Source organism: Carcharodon carcharias, chromosome 10, assembly GCF_017639515.1.
Source record: "Carcharodon carcharias isolate sCarCar2 chromosome 10, sCarCar2.pri, whole genome shotgun sequence".
Classification (NCBI taxonomy): domain Eukaryota; kingdom Metazoa; phylum Chordata; class Chondrichthyes; order Lamniformes; family Lamnidae; genus Carcharodon; species Carcharodon carcharias.
Genome location: NC_054476.1, coordinates 38,356,603 through 38,370,885, shown reverse-complemented (window position 1 = coordinate 38,370,885; position 14,283 = coordinate 38,356,603). Strand labels below are relative to the sequence as shown.

Genomic DNA, 14,283 nt, shown 5'->3' with positions numbered 1-14,283 from the left:
TGAAAGAAGTTCGAAAGCATCAAACTTAAGGAAAAAGCATACAACTCCGCAAAGTTGAGTAGCACAACAGATGATTGGTCAGAATATAAAGAACGGCAGAGAATGACTAAAAGGTTAATCAGGAGAAAGAAATTAAAGTACAAGAGGAAGCTAACTAGAAATGTAAAAACGGATGGCAAGAGTTTCTACAAGTACTAAAAAAGGAAATGAGTAAGTAAAGTGAGTGTTGGTCCTCTAGAGAGTGATAGTGGAGAGTTATTAGTAGGTAATACGAAAATGGTAGTAGAAATGAATTAAATATTTTGCTTCTGTGTTCACTATAGAGGATACAAAAAACATTCCAGTAACAGCTGCAGATCAGGTGAATGGGAGAAAGGAACTTAGTGAAATTTAAATCACTAGGGAAATGGTACTGAGCAAATTGATGGAACTGTGGGCTGGCAAGTCTCCAGGTCCCAATGGACTACATCCTAGGATCTTAAAAAAGGCGGCTAATGAGGTAGTGGATGCTGGTATTAATTTTCCAAAACTCGCTAGATTCTGGAAAGGTTCCATCAGGTTGGAAAGTAGCAAATATGACCCCTCTACTCAAGAAGGGAAGGAGGCAGAAAACAGGAAACTATAAGCCAGTTAGCTTGGCAGCTGTCATGGGGACGTTATTAGAATTGATCATTAAGGAGGTTATAGCTGGACACTTAGAAGAGCTCAAAGCAATCGGGAAGAGTCAACATGGTTTTGTGAAAGGAAAATCATGTTTAACCAATTTACTGGAGTTTATGAAGGAGTAATATACACAGTGGATAAAGGGGAGCCCAAAAATGTACTGGACTTGGATTTCCAGAAGGCATTTGACAAGGTACCACATCAAAGATTATTACATAAAATAAAAGTGCATGGTATAGTGGGCACATATTAGCATGGATAGAAGATTGACTGACTGGCAGAAAGCAGGAAGTATGCATAAATGGGTCTTTTTCTGATTGGCAGGAGGTGACAAGTGGAGTCCCACAGGGGTCTACACTGGGGCCTCAACATTTTACAATTTGCATCAATGACTTAGTGAAGACTAAGACTGGTAGTTAAATTTGCAGATGACACAAAGACAGGTAGGAAAATATGTTGTGAAGAGGACATGAGGGGGTTGCAGATGGATGTAGATAGGTAGAGTGAGTGGGTAAAGATCTGGCAAATAGAGTTTAATGTGGGAAAATGTGAAGTTCACTTTGGCAAGAAGAACAAAAAGTAGAATATTACTTAAATGAAGAGCGGCTGCATAATATTGAAGTGCAGAGGGATCTAGGTGTTCTCGTACATGAGTCCCAAAAAGTTAGTGTGCAGGTACAGCAAGCAATTAAGAAGACTAATGGAATGCTATCCTTTATTACGAGAGGGATTGAACATAAAAGTAAGGATGTTATGCTTCAGTTACACAGGGCATTAGTGAGATCGTACCTTGAATACTGTGTGCAGTTTTGGTCTCCTTATTTAAGGAAGGATATAAATGCACTGGAGGCTGTTCAAAGGCGATTTACTAGATTGATACCTGGAATGAGTGGGTTGTCTTATGAGGAAAGGTTGGACAGGCTGGGCTTATTTCCAATGTTGTTTAGACAAGTGAGGGGTGATTTGATTGAAGTATATAAGATCCTGAACGGTCTTGACAAGGTGGACATGGAAAGGATGTTTCCTCTTGTGGGTGAGTCCAGAACTAGGGGGCATTTTTTAAAATTAGGGGTCTCCCTTTTAGGAGAGAGATAAGGAGAATTCTTTTTTCTCAGATGGTTGTGTGACTTTGGAACTCTCTGCCTCAGAAGGTGATGGAGGCGTGGTCATTGAATATTTTTAAGGCAGAGGTAGATAGGTTCTTGTTAGACAAGGGAATCAAAGGTTTTCAGGGTTAGCTGGGAATGTGAAAATTGAAACACAAGATCAGCCATGATCCTATTGAATGGCGGAGCAGGTTTGAGGGGCTGAATGGTCTACTCCTGTTCCTATTTCTTATGTTCTTATGATGGCATTATGAAAGATGGTTTTTGCAACTTGTACATGTTGTATCACACTGCACTGGAACACTGATATTGAGACACTGTAATATTGTAGCACAGGAACAATCTGACATTGGCACTCTTACACTAAGACACTGGAACATTTTGACACTGGCATTTGGACTCTGAACGTTGTGACACTGGGTCACTGTAACATTGGAACACCGTGCTGAGACTTTGACACTGGAACATGGCTATCAAAAATACGAATAGCACATGAGCAAAGGATTGAAATGGGATTTGCTCATCTTATTTGAGACAAGAGAGAAGAGAATGAGGGAAACAATGAGAGGAATGCAATGAGAGATAGAGGAATAGAATGAAAGTAAAACAAGTAGAGAAAATACTGAAGATACGAAAAAAGCAAGGGAATTAGAGGCTGTCAGGAAGAGATATTAATGTATATAATGTTGGAAATTATTTATTTAAAATAGAGGTTTAGTCTGTCAATGTATTAATTGGATTAAAGCCAGCTAGTCTGGGTGCTTTGATGTATAGTAGTTTTGAGGTTTAAACAGTACGTATAGATACATTTGTATTTTGTTGAATAGAGCATACAAGAGTGGGAATGAAATCTTGCACCTAGCTAGGAGAGACCAAGCAATGTTTATATTAGTAATAAAATTGGTGCTGTGAAAGGGGTTCAAAGGGCCTGGTGATACAATGAAAATTTACATTAAAGGGGAAGGCTGGGTTATAATAGAAAGAAGTTTTGTGTGTACAGGTCAGAGGCATGTAAGATCTAAGCCTGTAAGCCTACAACTGTCTGCAAAGGAACCAAATTGAAAGGAATCTCATTTTGAATTTGTAAGGTGAAAATGCTTTGCCTGGTGTCTGGTTAAGTCTATTGGTTATTGTTGCCTTAGTGGAGATTAATTTGGGAATTTGTTAAAAGTTATGATAGTAGTAATTTGTAGCCATGTGTATGTTGTTTAATTTGTTGTAAATTAATAAATGTCTCATTTAGTTTGATATAAAAACCTCTTGAGACCTGTTGGTCTTATTCCTGAATTTAGAGCTGCAGCTCAAAACATACCAATTGAAAATATAGGTTATGACAGATGTTTAAAGTTTTCCTCTGGGATTTTAAATAACTCAGCCTTTACAAACTGCTGTGTCATAACAAGGTGAAGTGAAGGAGGGAAGCGAACAAGGAGAGAGGGAGAGGCATGAAGGCATGTAAAGATAAAGAAGGCAAATGCACATGGGATACAGGGTAATTTGATAAGGTGGATTCAAGATTGGCTTAGTTGTAGGAGACAGACGGTGATGACAGCTTTAGTGACTGGAAGCCAGTGTCCAGTGGTGTACCACAGGGATCTGTGCTGGGTCCCCTATTATTCGTCATTTATATAAACGACATAGATGACAATGTGGGGGGTAGGATTAGTAAGTTTGTGGATGACACAAAGATTGTCCAGGTGGTTAACAGTGAGGTTGAGTGTCTTGGGCTATAGGAAGATATAGACGGGATGGTCAAATGGGCATATAAGTGACAGATGGAAAGTGTGAGGTGATACACTTTGGAAGGAATAATTTGACAAGGAAGTTTTCAATGAATGGCATGACACTACGAAGTTCTGAGGAACAAAGGGACCTTGACGTGTATGTCCATAGATCGCTGAAGGCGGAGGGGCATGTTAGTGGGGTGGTGAAAAAGACATATGGGACACTTGCCTTTATCAATTGAGGCGTAGATTACAAAAGTAGGAAGGTCATGTTGGAGTTGTATAGAACGTTGGTGAGGCCACAGCTGGAGTACTGTGTGCAGTTCTGGTCGCCACATTATAGGAAGGATGTGATTGCACTAGAGGGGGTGCAGAGGAGATTCACCAGGATGTTGCCTGGGATGAAACATTTAAGTTATGAAGAGAGGTTGGATAGACTTGGGTTGTTTTCATTGAAGCAGAGAAGACTGAGGGGTGACCTGATCGAGGTGCATAAGATTATGTGAGGCATGGACAGGGTGGATAGGGAGCAGCTGTTCCCCTTAGTTGAAGGGTCAGTCACAAGGGGACATAAGTTCAAGGTGAGGGGCAGGAGGTTTAGGGGGGTGCGAGGAAAAACCTTTTTACCCAGAGGGTGGTGACGGTCTGGAATGCGCTGCCTGGGAGGGTGCTGGAGGCGGGTTGCCTCATATCCTTTAAAAAGTACCTGGATGAGCACTTGGCACATGATAACATTCAAGACTATGGGCCAAGTGCTGATAAATGGGATTAGGTAGATAGGTCAGGTGTTTCTCACATATTGGTGCAGACTCAATGGGCCGAAGGGCCTCTTCAGCACTCTGTGATTCTGTGATGATATAGCAAGAGAGAGAAAGGGATGAAAGGGAAGATAAGGAGTAGGAATAATGGCCAGGGGTCACTGGAGACTGATTAACATCAGGAGATTTAGCTGATCTACTCCCCCTAGCTCAAGTGATTCAGTTAATTGAATTTCTCAGATGGACCTGAAGCATTCCTGGTTTTTGATGCTTGGTGTCATGCAGTGAGCTGTGTTCACTCAGTGAAATATTGGGCTGCAGGAAAATGTAATTTATAAAAGAATTATTGTGATTAAATATAATGCACGGTGCTTGGTGCAAATCAGGCATCTGGTGATCTCTCAAAGTCCTCAACCCTGGCTGTCAGCTCACCTGTGCAAGTCAATGACTAATATAACCAAGGCCTGTGGTGTGATGAAGACATGGTGAGTCAGATAATACTCCAGCTGTCCTGCAAAATCCCAGCACAAGAAGGAGAAGTCTTCAGTTTGAAACTCATTGATCTCAATCCCAATTGTCCTGTCGTTCTCAGCAATTGTCACCAATTCCTGTTTGGTCAAACTTTTACACAGCGTTGACTTTCCCGCCATGGATGCTCCAAGAAACATGGTTTTGACCCGCTTGTCCTCCAGGGACTCGTTGGTCTGGAGTTGTTTGAAATAACTGCGGATCTGCTGCAGCCCACCAGCACAGACCTCATCAGGAGGCTCCCTCAGGGGGTTTGCCCGAGCGATAAACTTCCTCAGAGCCCCAATGTCAAACAGCGCGCACGGGAGTTCACACAATTTGTTGTTCTCAATGTAAAATTCCTCCAGTTTTCCTAGTGTGGCAATTGTTTTCGGAATTTTCTTTATAACGTTGTGAGACAGGTTAAGATACTGCAGCTCCTTGCAACAGATGAGATCTCCCGGGAAGTCAGTCAGACGATTGTTGTTAAGTTTAAGCTGCTTCAGGAGAGGGAGGCGGGGGAGAATTCCCTCTGGGATTTGCTGGATTCTGTTCTGGTTTAAATGTAGTTTTTCAAGATACTGTAGTGAGCCAATCTCTGGAAAATCTACCAGTTCATTCTTAGACAGAATGAGGGTCTTCAGCTTGGTCAACTTGGAAAGATTTGTGACATTCTTCAGTCTATTGCGATCAAAATTGAGGTGATTGATCTGTGGGTTTTTCAGGATATCTTCGGGTAAAACCTTCAGACGTTCCCTGGACCTGTCCACATTTTGTCCTGTGTTTTGCTCAGCCATCTGTTTTCGGTCTGAGAAACAAACACAGGCACAGCTTAAAATAAGTTCATTCAAAACTGGAGAATTGGAATTTCTCAGTAATATATTTTCATGTCCTGTCTCCCGATTTATTTTAATGACATTTATGAAAGGTTGGCTAGTTATAGTCCCAAAAGAAAAATATAGGGGTACGTTCACTTTCTTGGCTAGAAGAACATTGGGCATTAGGGAATAAACTGTTCATGTATCATCTCAATCTGGTATACTCTTAACTGACAATAATTAGAGGGTGTAAATCAGGGAGCTCAATCGAGGAGATGTAAATCCGGGGGGTGGGAGAGATAAGTCAGGGGTGTAAATCGGGTGTGTAAATTGGGGAGGGTGTAAATAGGGTATAAATCAGGGGTGTAAATCAGGGATTGTACATCGGGGGGTGTAAATCAGGGGTGTGAATCAGGGATTGTACATTGGGGGGTGTAAATCAGGGGGTGTAAATCAGAGGGTGTAAATTGGAGGCTGTAAATTGGGGGGTGTAAATCAGGGGTGTAAATCGGGGGGGTGTAAATGAGGAAGAGTAAATTAGGGGTGTAAATTGGTGGTATAAATCAGGGGATATAAATCAGGGAGTGTAAATCAGGGGTAAATCAGGGGGTATAAATCAGAGGCTATAAATCAGGGAGTGTAAATTAGGGGATATATATTGGGGTGTAAATCAGGTGAGTGTAAATTCAGAATGTGGGAATTGTAAATGGGAAGGATGTAAATAAACTGTCATCCCTCTCATGTTCACTTTTCATCCAGCCGGAAATAGGGATAATTCAGCCCATGTTGTTTAGAGAGATGGAAACATAGAAATTATTAACACAAGAGGAGGCTGTATGCATTGAAAATAAGTCCCTTATGAGGACTAATTTATCACAGGGTAACCTTGCCACTTGCTTGCAGTGTGAATGGGCATGATCCTGAATAGCTGCTGCTGGAAAGCAAAGATAAAGAAATACGAGAGAAACAAGACAGAAGAAACAAAACCTTCACAGAAAAATTAAACAAAACAGAGGCAGAGGTTATGACCTAAAATTATTGAACTCAATGTTGAGTCTAGAAGGCTGTAAAGTACCCACTCAAAAGATGAGGTGCTGTTCCTTGAGCCTGCATTGAGTTTCAGTGGAACACTTCAGCAGGCCAAGGTCAGAAAGGTCAGGGTGGGAGCAAGATAGAGAACTAAAATGACAGGTGACTAGAAGCCCAGGGTCAAGCTTGCGTACTGAACGGAAGTGTGCTGCAAAGCAGTCACCCTGTCTGTATTTGGTCTTCCTAATGTACAGAAGACCACATTAGGAACAGTGAATACAATATATTAAATTGCTGTTTCACTTGGAAGAAGTGCTTGGGGCCTTAGATTGGAGAGAAGGGAGGAGGTAAAACTGCAGGTGTTTCACCTCCTGCGCTTGCAGGGAAAGATGCCTTAGAAATGGGAGGGGGTCTTGAGGGTGATTAAGGATTGGACCAGGATGTCATGGAAAGAACAGTCCCTTCAGAATGCTGAAAGGGGAGGGGAAAGTGTGCTCGGAGGTGGCATCACACTAGAGGTGATGGAAATGATGGAGGGTGATCGATTGAATGGTGGAAGGTGAGAACAAGGGGAACTCTATAGCCACTCTGGAAGGGTGAAAGGAGAAGTATGGGAAATGTGACGGACACCATCAAGAGTCCTGTCAACAATGGTGGGGGCATCCTGGGTTAAGGAAAAAGGAACTCATATTGGAAGTGCTGGTTTGGAAGGTAGCTTCATCAGGACAGATGTGACAGAGGCAGAGGAACTAGGAAAATGGTGCAGGGTGTGAGGAAGTGTAGTCGAGGTAGTTGTGACAGTCAGTGAACTTTATAGTGAATATTGGTTGATAGCCTATCCCCAGAAATGGAGACCAATTGGTCCAAGGGCCCAAACACTCCTTTCAAGTGAAGCAGCATTTCACTTGCACTTCCCTCAATTTAGTCTACTGCATTCGTTGCTCCCAATGCAGTTTCCTCTACATTGGAGATACCAAATACAGACTGGGTGACCGCTTTGCAGAACACCTTCGGTCTGTCCACAAACATAACCCGGATCTCCCTGTCGCTTGCCATTTCAACATTCCACCCTGCTCTCATGCCCACATGTCCGTCCTTGGCCTGCTGTATTGTTCCAGTGAAGCTCAACGCAAACTGGAAGAACAGCACCTCATCTTCCGACTAGGCACACTACAGCCTTCCGGACTGAATATTGAGTTCAACAATTTTAGATCATGAACTCTCTCCTCGCCCCCCCCCACCCCCCCATCTTTTCTCCAATAATTTATATAGATTTTTCTTTTCCCACCTATTTCCATTATTTTTAAATGTATTTCCATCCATTGATTTATTTCTACTTTTTAGCCTATTTCAAACACTACCCTTCACCCCACCCCACCCCCACTAGGGTTATCTGTACCTTGCTTGTCCTGCTTTCTACCCTTAATTAGCACATTCCTTAGATAATATCACCACCTTCAACACTTCTTTGTCCTTTTGTCTGTGACATCTTTTGGCTATCTCCACCTATCACTGGCCCTCTATCCAGCTTTACCTGACCACCCCCCCCCAAACCAGTTTATATTTCACCTCTTTTCTATTTTTACTTAGTTCTATTGAAGAGTCATACGGACTCGAAACATTAACTGTGTTCCTCTCCGCAGATGCTGCCAGACCTGCTGAGTTTTTCCAGGTATATTTATTTTTGTTAAGGGAAGGGAAGAGTCAGAGATGGACCAGGCAAAGATGAGAGAAGAATGGAAATTGGAAACAAAGTGAATGAAATTTTCCAGTTGAAGGCGAGAGCAGGAAGCAGCACTGATACGCCATCAATGCGCCAGAAAAGAGGTCCCTGAGTGGGACTGGAATAAGGAACGTTCTCACATATTCGACAAAGAGTAAGACATGGCTAGGACCTTTGCAACACCTTTTATTTGGAGGGAGTGAGAGGTGTTAAAGGAGAAGTTGTTCAATGCGAGAACAAGTTCAGCCAGGCGGAGGAGGGTGGTGCTGGGTGGAGACCAGCTGGGCTTTCGCTCAAGGAAGGACCCGAGAGCTCTCAGACAATCCTGGAGAGATTGCACTTAAATGCTGAAGATGAGTTAGGGCCAGGAAATTAGCAATTGTTAATGTGATGAAGGGCATTGGAAGAGTCACGAATGTAGGTGGGAAGGGACTGGACAAGGGGAGACAATAGACTCGAGATAGGAAGTAATCAGTTTAGTGAGGCAGGAACAGGCTGAAATGAAAGGTCCAGCGCAGATCTGTTTATGGGAATTTGCACAAGAGAAATAACCCTGGATCTTGGGAAAGGCTGTTTGGGATTGGAAGACAATGAGGTTGGAGGCTGTGAATAATGCTCTTGTGAAGCATCTTGGAATATTTTATTACATTACAGGTGCTATAGAAACACATGCTGTTGTCAGTGTCCATGCTTATAATGGAAACTGCTGAAATAAACTTGTCACACTGTAATACATGCTTCCAACAGTGGTGGCACTGTAGTGCCTCAGTTCTTTATCTCGCAGTTCTTCAGCCCAAACTGCAGTCAAATTCCATCCTAGCTGCAAGAGGAATATTTTTACTAAAAGCCAGGGTAAGGATGTGGAACAGATTACTCTTACAGTTGAGTGAAAATGTGACTGAGTGTTATTAGTCTCAGTTCCTCACCATCATTAAGTGCACACTTTTTTTCATCCCACATCTGTTTCTGTTCAGACTTACAGAGAAGACAGCTTTGGTTCACTTAAAATACCTCTGCTCCCAGTTTCCCATGGCTTTGCCCCAGCCTCCCCCTGCTCTATCTCCCCACTTCCTGTCTCCTCTGCCCTATCTGCTCACTCCCGATCCCCCCCCCACCCTATCTCCCACTCCCTGTCTACCCCTGCCCTGTCCCCGTTTCCCCCTGCTCTATCTCCTCACGTCCTGTCTCCCCCGGCCCTATCTCCCGACTCCCTGTCTCCCCCGGCCCTATCTCTGTCTTCCCTTGCCCCATCTCCCAACTCCCTGTTTCCCTTTGTCCCACCTCCCCACTTCCTGTCCCCCCTGGCCCTATCTCCCCACTTCCTGTCTCCCCCTGCCCCATCTCCCTACTCCCTGCCTCCGCCTGCCATGTCTTCCTGTCTCCCTGTGCTTTCTCTCTCTGCTTTCTCTGTCCTCCACACTCCGGATTCCTCCTGCTCTGTCTCCGCTCTTGACCATTGCCTAAGTTGGTGGTTAAGGCTGAAATGTTCAACTCATTTAAAAGGTACCTGAATCTGCATGTGAAGTGCTGTAACCTGCATGGCTATAGACCAGGCGCCGGAAAGTGGGATTAAAAGGAGCGGCTAGTTTCTTTTTTCTCTTTTTGCTGACACAGACACAATGGGCTGAATGGCCTCTTTCTGCACCATAACTTTCCTATGGTTCTATTCACTGACATAATCAATGAATCACATCCCTCACTCCCTGTCTCCAGAGTCGCCCTTGAGCAACCGGCTCATGGCAAGCAGGAAACTTGACTCAGTTGCCAATATTATAGCTTTCTTGTTGAAGCAATCAGGAAGCAGGAGACTGGGGACAGAGAGGATACCCTGGTTACTCTTTTCCTAAATTACACAGACAGACAGTATCAACACAGAGGGAAAGGGCAGCACACAGACTCAGAATCACATTTCTTCTCTCCTTAGGCAGTGCCTCGGGGTCGAGGATGACTTGCTTCCACACTAAGAATGAGTTCTCAGGTGAAGAGTCCAATGCGTGACCTGCAGCCTCTGTCACGGGTGGGGGCAGACGGTGGTCGGGGGAATGGGTGGGTGGGGTGCCCGGGTTGCCACGCGCTCCTTTCGCTGTCGACGCTTGGCTTCAGCTAGCCCTTGGTGATGAGACTCGAGGTGTTCAGCTCCTTCCCGGATGCTTTCCCTCCATTTCAGACGGTCTTGGGCCAGGGATTCCCAAATGTCGGTGGGGATGTTGCAATTTTTCAAGGAGGCTTTGAGGGTGCCCTAGAAGCATTTCCTCTGCCCTCCTGGGGCTCACTTGCCGTGTCGATGCTCTGGGTAGACCGCTTGTTTTGAAAGTCTCGTGTCAGGCATGCAGACGATGTGGCCCGGCCAGCGGAGCTGATCGAGTGTGGTCAATGCTTCGCTGCTGGGGATGTTGGCCTAAGTGGGAACACTGACGTTGGTGCGCCTATCCTGCCAATGGATTTGCAGGATCTTGCGGCAGCAGCGCTGGTGATACTTCTCCAGAGTTTTGAGGTGCCTGCTGTACATAGTCCACATCTCTGAGCCATATAGGAGGGCGGATAGACCATGTAGACCATGAGCTTGGTGCCAGGTTTGAGGTTCTGGTCTTCAAACACACTCTTCCTCAGCCCAAAGACTGTGCTGGCACAATGAAGGTGGCATTGAACCTTGCCGTCGATGTCTGCCCTATTGACAATAGGTTTCCAAGACATGGAAAGTGGCCCACATTGTCCAGGGCCTCGTTGTGGATTTTGATAACCGGGGAGCAGTGCGGTGTGGGGGGGTGGGGTGCAGATTGGTAGAGGACCTTTGTCTTACGGGTGTTTAGTGTGAGGCCCACAAGCACACAGAATGAGAATCACATATATCACAGAATGAGAATCACAGAGTGAGAATCACATATACAGGCAGTCAGGCCACAGACAGAGACAGGTGGTGAAGCTGCTAGTCGGCTGGCAGACAGGGACAGACACAGATTGCCCCACAAACTGGACCCAGCTCTGAAGAAGTGGTAAGAGGGGAAAGTTTGAGACAATGCGGAACATGACTGACACAAAGCCCTTTGGCTGTAGATCAATGCCCCGACTGACTCAGTTCCCCATCCATCGGCTGCGCTCACTGAGAATGAAGAGCCCTATGGTGCGCAGACCGTCTCCGGTCTCACAGCCGCAACATCCGTGCAGAAAGAGCCGGGGGCTCGGGAAATGAATGGAGCCGAGAGCAGCCAGAGCCAACGAGGGAGAGGGCGTCAATCAGTGGGCGGGGGAGAGAGGGCAAGGGGAGAAGGAGGAAGACGCTGATTTTTACTCACCCGCTCTCCAGGCCATTCTGCTCTGAATGAAGAAACGAAACTGAAAGGGATTCTGACGCGGCGAAGGAGCCCAGAGTATTAAGGTGGGACGGTAGAGAGTCTGTCCCCAAAGAGGGCAAATCAAGCCTTCCAGAGAGGGTGAAATTATCACATAGGGCAGGTTTGCCCCAGAGAGGGCAATTTTATTACAGAGAGGGGTCTTTCCCAGATCAGGTAAATTTATTACGGATAGAGCAGGCCTGCCCCAAGAGAGGGTAAATTGATCAGAAAGGGCAAGGGTCTCCCCGAGAGGGTAAATTTATCACAGCTACAGCAGACCTGCCCTCCTACTCCTCCATTCACAGAGGCAATTTGCTAATTTGCAGGGCCATGGTGAATAATAATTCCCAACTCCAGATCAAATGACTGGCTTTGTTTTCCTTTTTCTGCTTGTGACACTGGATTAGGCCAGAATTGATATGGCAACTGAACAGGCAGCACAGAGCTGCTGCCTCATGTCAGTGTATAGGAGAACATTGACCCCTTGGACCTTTCACCCGGCCATGGGCACTATCCAACCCAACACCCGAAGATAGGCTCTGCCACATTTCTCTCTGCAGCCTCCTGAAAAACTGAAAGGTCTGAAGGTGGGTAAATCACCTGGACCAGACGGATTACACCCCAGAGTTCTGAAGGAGATAGCTGAAGAGATAGTAGAGGCGTTAGTGGTGATCTTTCAGCGTCCCAGAGGACTGGAAAATTGCTAATGTAACCCCCCTGTTTAAGAATGGAGTGAGGCAAAAGTTGGGAAATTATAGGCCGATTAGCCTGACCTCAGTCATTGGTAAGATTTTAGAGTCCATTATTAAGGATGAGATTTCAGAATACTTGGAAGTGCATGGTAAAATAGGGCAAAGTCAGCATGGTTTCATCAAGGGGAGGTCATGCCTGACAAATCTGTTAGAATTCTTTGAGGAGGTAACGAGCAGGTTAGACAAAGGAGAGCCAATGGATGTTATCTACTTGGACTTCCAGAAGGCCTTTGACAAGGTGCCGCACAGGAGGCTGCTCAGTAAGATAAGAGCCCATGATGTTAGAGGCAAGGTACTAGCATGGATAAAAGATTGGCTGTCTGGCAGGAGGCAGAGAGTGGGGATAAGGGGGTCCTTCTCAGGATGGCAGCCGGTGACTAGTGGAGTTCTGCAAGGGTCAGTGTTGGAACCAAAACTTTTCACTTTATACATTAATGGTCTAGATGAAGGAACTGAGGGCATTCTGGCTAAGTTTGCAGATGATATGAAGATAGGTGGAGGGACAGGTAGTATTGATGAGGCCAGGAGGCTGCAGAAGGATTTGGACAGGTTAGGAGAATGGGCAAAGAAGTGGCAGATGGAATACAACGTGGGGAATTGTGAGGTCATGCACTTTGGTGGGAAGAATAGAGGCATAAACTATTTTCTAAATGGTGAGAGAATTCAGAAATCTGAAATGTAAAGAGACTTGGGAGTCCTAGTCCAAGATTCACTTAAGGTTAACTTGCAGGTTGAGTCCGTAGTTAGGAAGGCAAATGCAATGTTGGCATTTATTTCGAGAGGACTAGAATATAAAAGCAGGGATGTGCTGCTGAGGCTTTATAAGGCTCTGGTCAGACCACATTTGGAATATCATGAGCAATTTTGGGCCCCGTATCTCAGGAAGGATGTGCTGGCCCTGGAGAGAGTTCAGAGGAGGTTCACAAGAATGATCCCGGGAATGAAAGGCTTAACATATGAGGAACATTTGAGGATTCTGGGTCTATACTCGATGGAGTTTAGAAGGATGAGGGGGGATCTGATTGAAACTTACAGAATACTGAAAGGCCTGGATAGAGTGGACGTGGGGAAAATGTTTCCATTAGTAGGAGAGACTAGTACCTGAGGGCACAGCCTCAGAGTAAAGGGAAAATCTTTTAGAACAGAGATGATGAGAAACTTCTTTAGCCAGAGAGTGGTGAATCTATGGAATTCATTGCCACAGAAGGCTGTGGAGGCCAGGTCATTGAGTGTATTTAAGACCAAGATAGATAGCTTCTTGATTGGTAAGGGGATCAAAGGTTACAGGGAGAAGGTGGGAGAATGGGGTTGAGAAACTTATCAGCCATGATTGAATGGCGGAGCAGACTCGATGGGCCAAATGGCCTAATTTCTGCTCCTATGTCTTATGGTCTTATGGCTCCTCCGCTCCCTCCCACCCCCCCCATTCCCGCTAAAGGAATTAATGCTGCAGGGGGCCCATCAAACACTTTGGCACAGATGCCACCATCTTTAAATAATGTACATGTGGATTAATGACCACAGTATAGACAACAAAGACACAACCACCAAAAAAAAAACACATCGCCAGGACCCCTGGGTAATAATAAGGTAATGTTTGACCACCCTCCCCTCCCCTGCACCATGAGGTCCTGGCCATGTAATGTGTAGTATGGTTCTCAAAGTGACATAAATATTTACTGGCATGCCAAAGTTATTCATGTATGAAGTCTCCCCCCTTATACTCTGCATTATAAAGTTGTAGAACATCACCCGGGTCACTGAAAAAAAAATCAGACGTTACTGGCAAGGGATTTGTTGCCCATCCCTAGTTACCCTTAAGGAGGTGATCTGCCTTCTTAAAGCTCTGCAGTCCACGTGGACTAGGTACA

At 45.1% G+C, this 14,283-nt stretch overlaps 1 protein-coding gene across 2 annotated transcripts in view; it reads right to left on the bottom strand.

Annotated features, from left to right (window-relative positions):
- si:ch211-210p4.6 (malignant fibrous histiocytoma-amplified sequence 1 homolog) overlaps positions 1–11,654 on the bottom strand; it is a 78,900-nt gene extending 67,246 nt beyond the window's left edge. For both annotated transcript variants that reach the window (XM_041196920.1, XM_041196919.1), the window contains exons 1-2: positions 11,622–11,654; positions 4,684–5,566 (exon numbers count right to left, since the gene is read on the bottom strand). In XM_041196920.1, the coding sequence (XP_041052854.1) occupies positions 4,684–5,566; positions 11,622–11,637 (899 nt within the window). In that variant the 5' untranslated portion in view covers positions 11,638–11,654. The remainder of the gene's footprint in view (positions 1–4,683; positions 5,567–11,621) is intronic.
- Between the last annotated feature and the right edge of the window lie 2,629 nt (positions 11,655–14,283).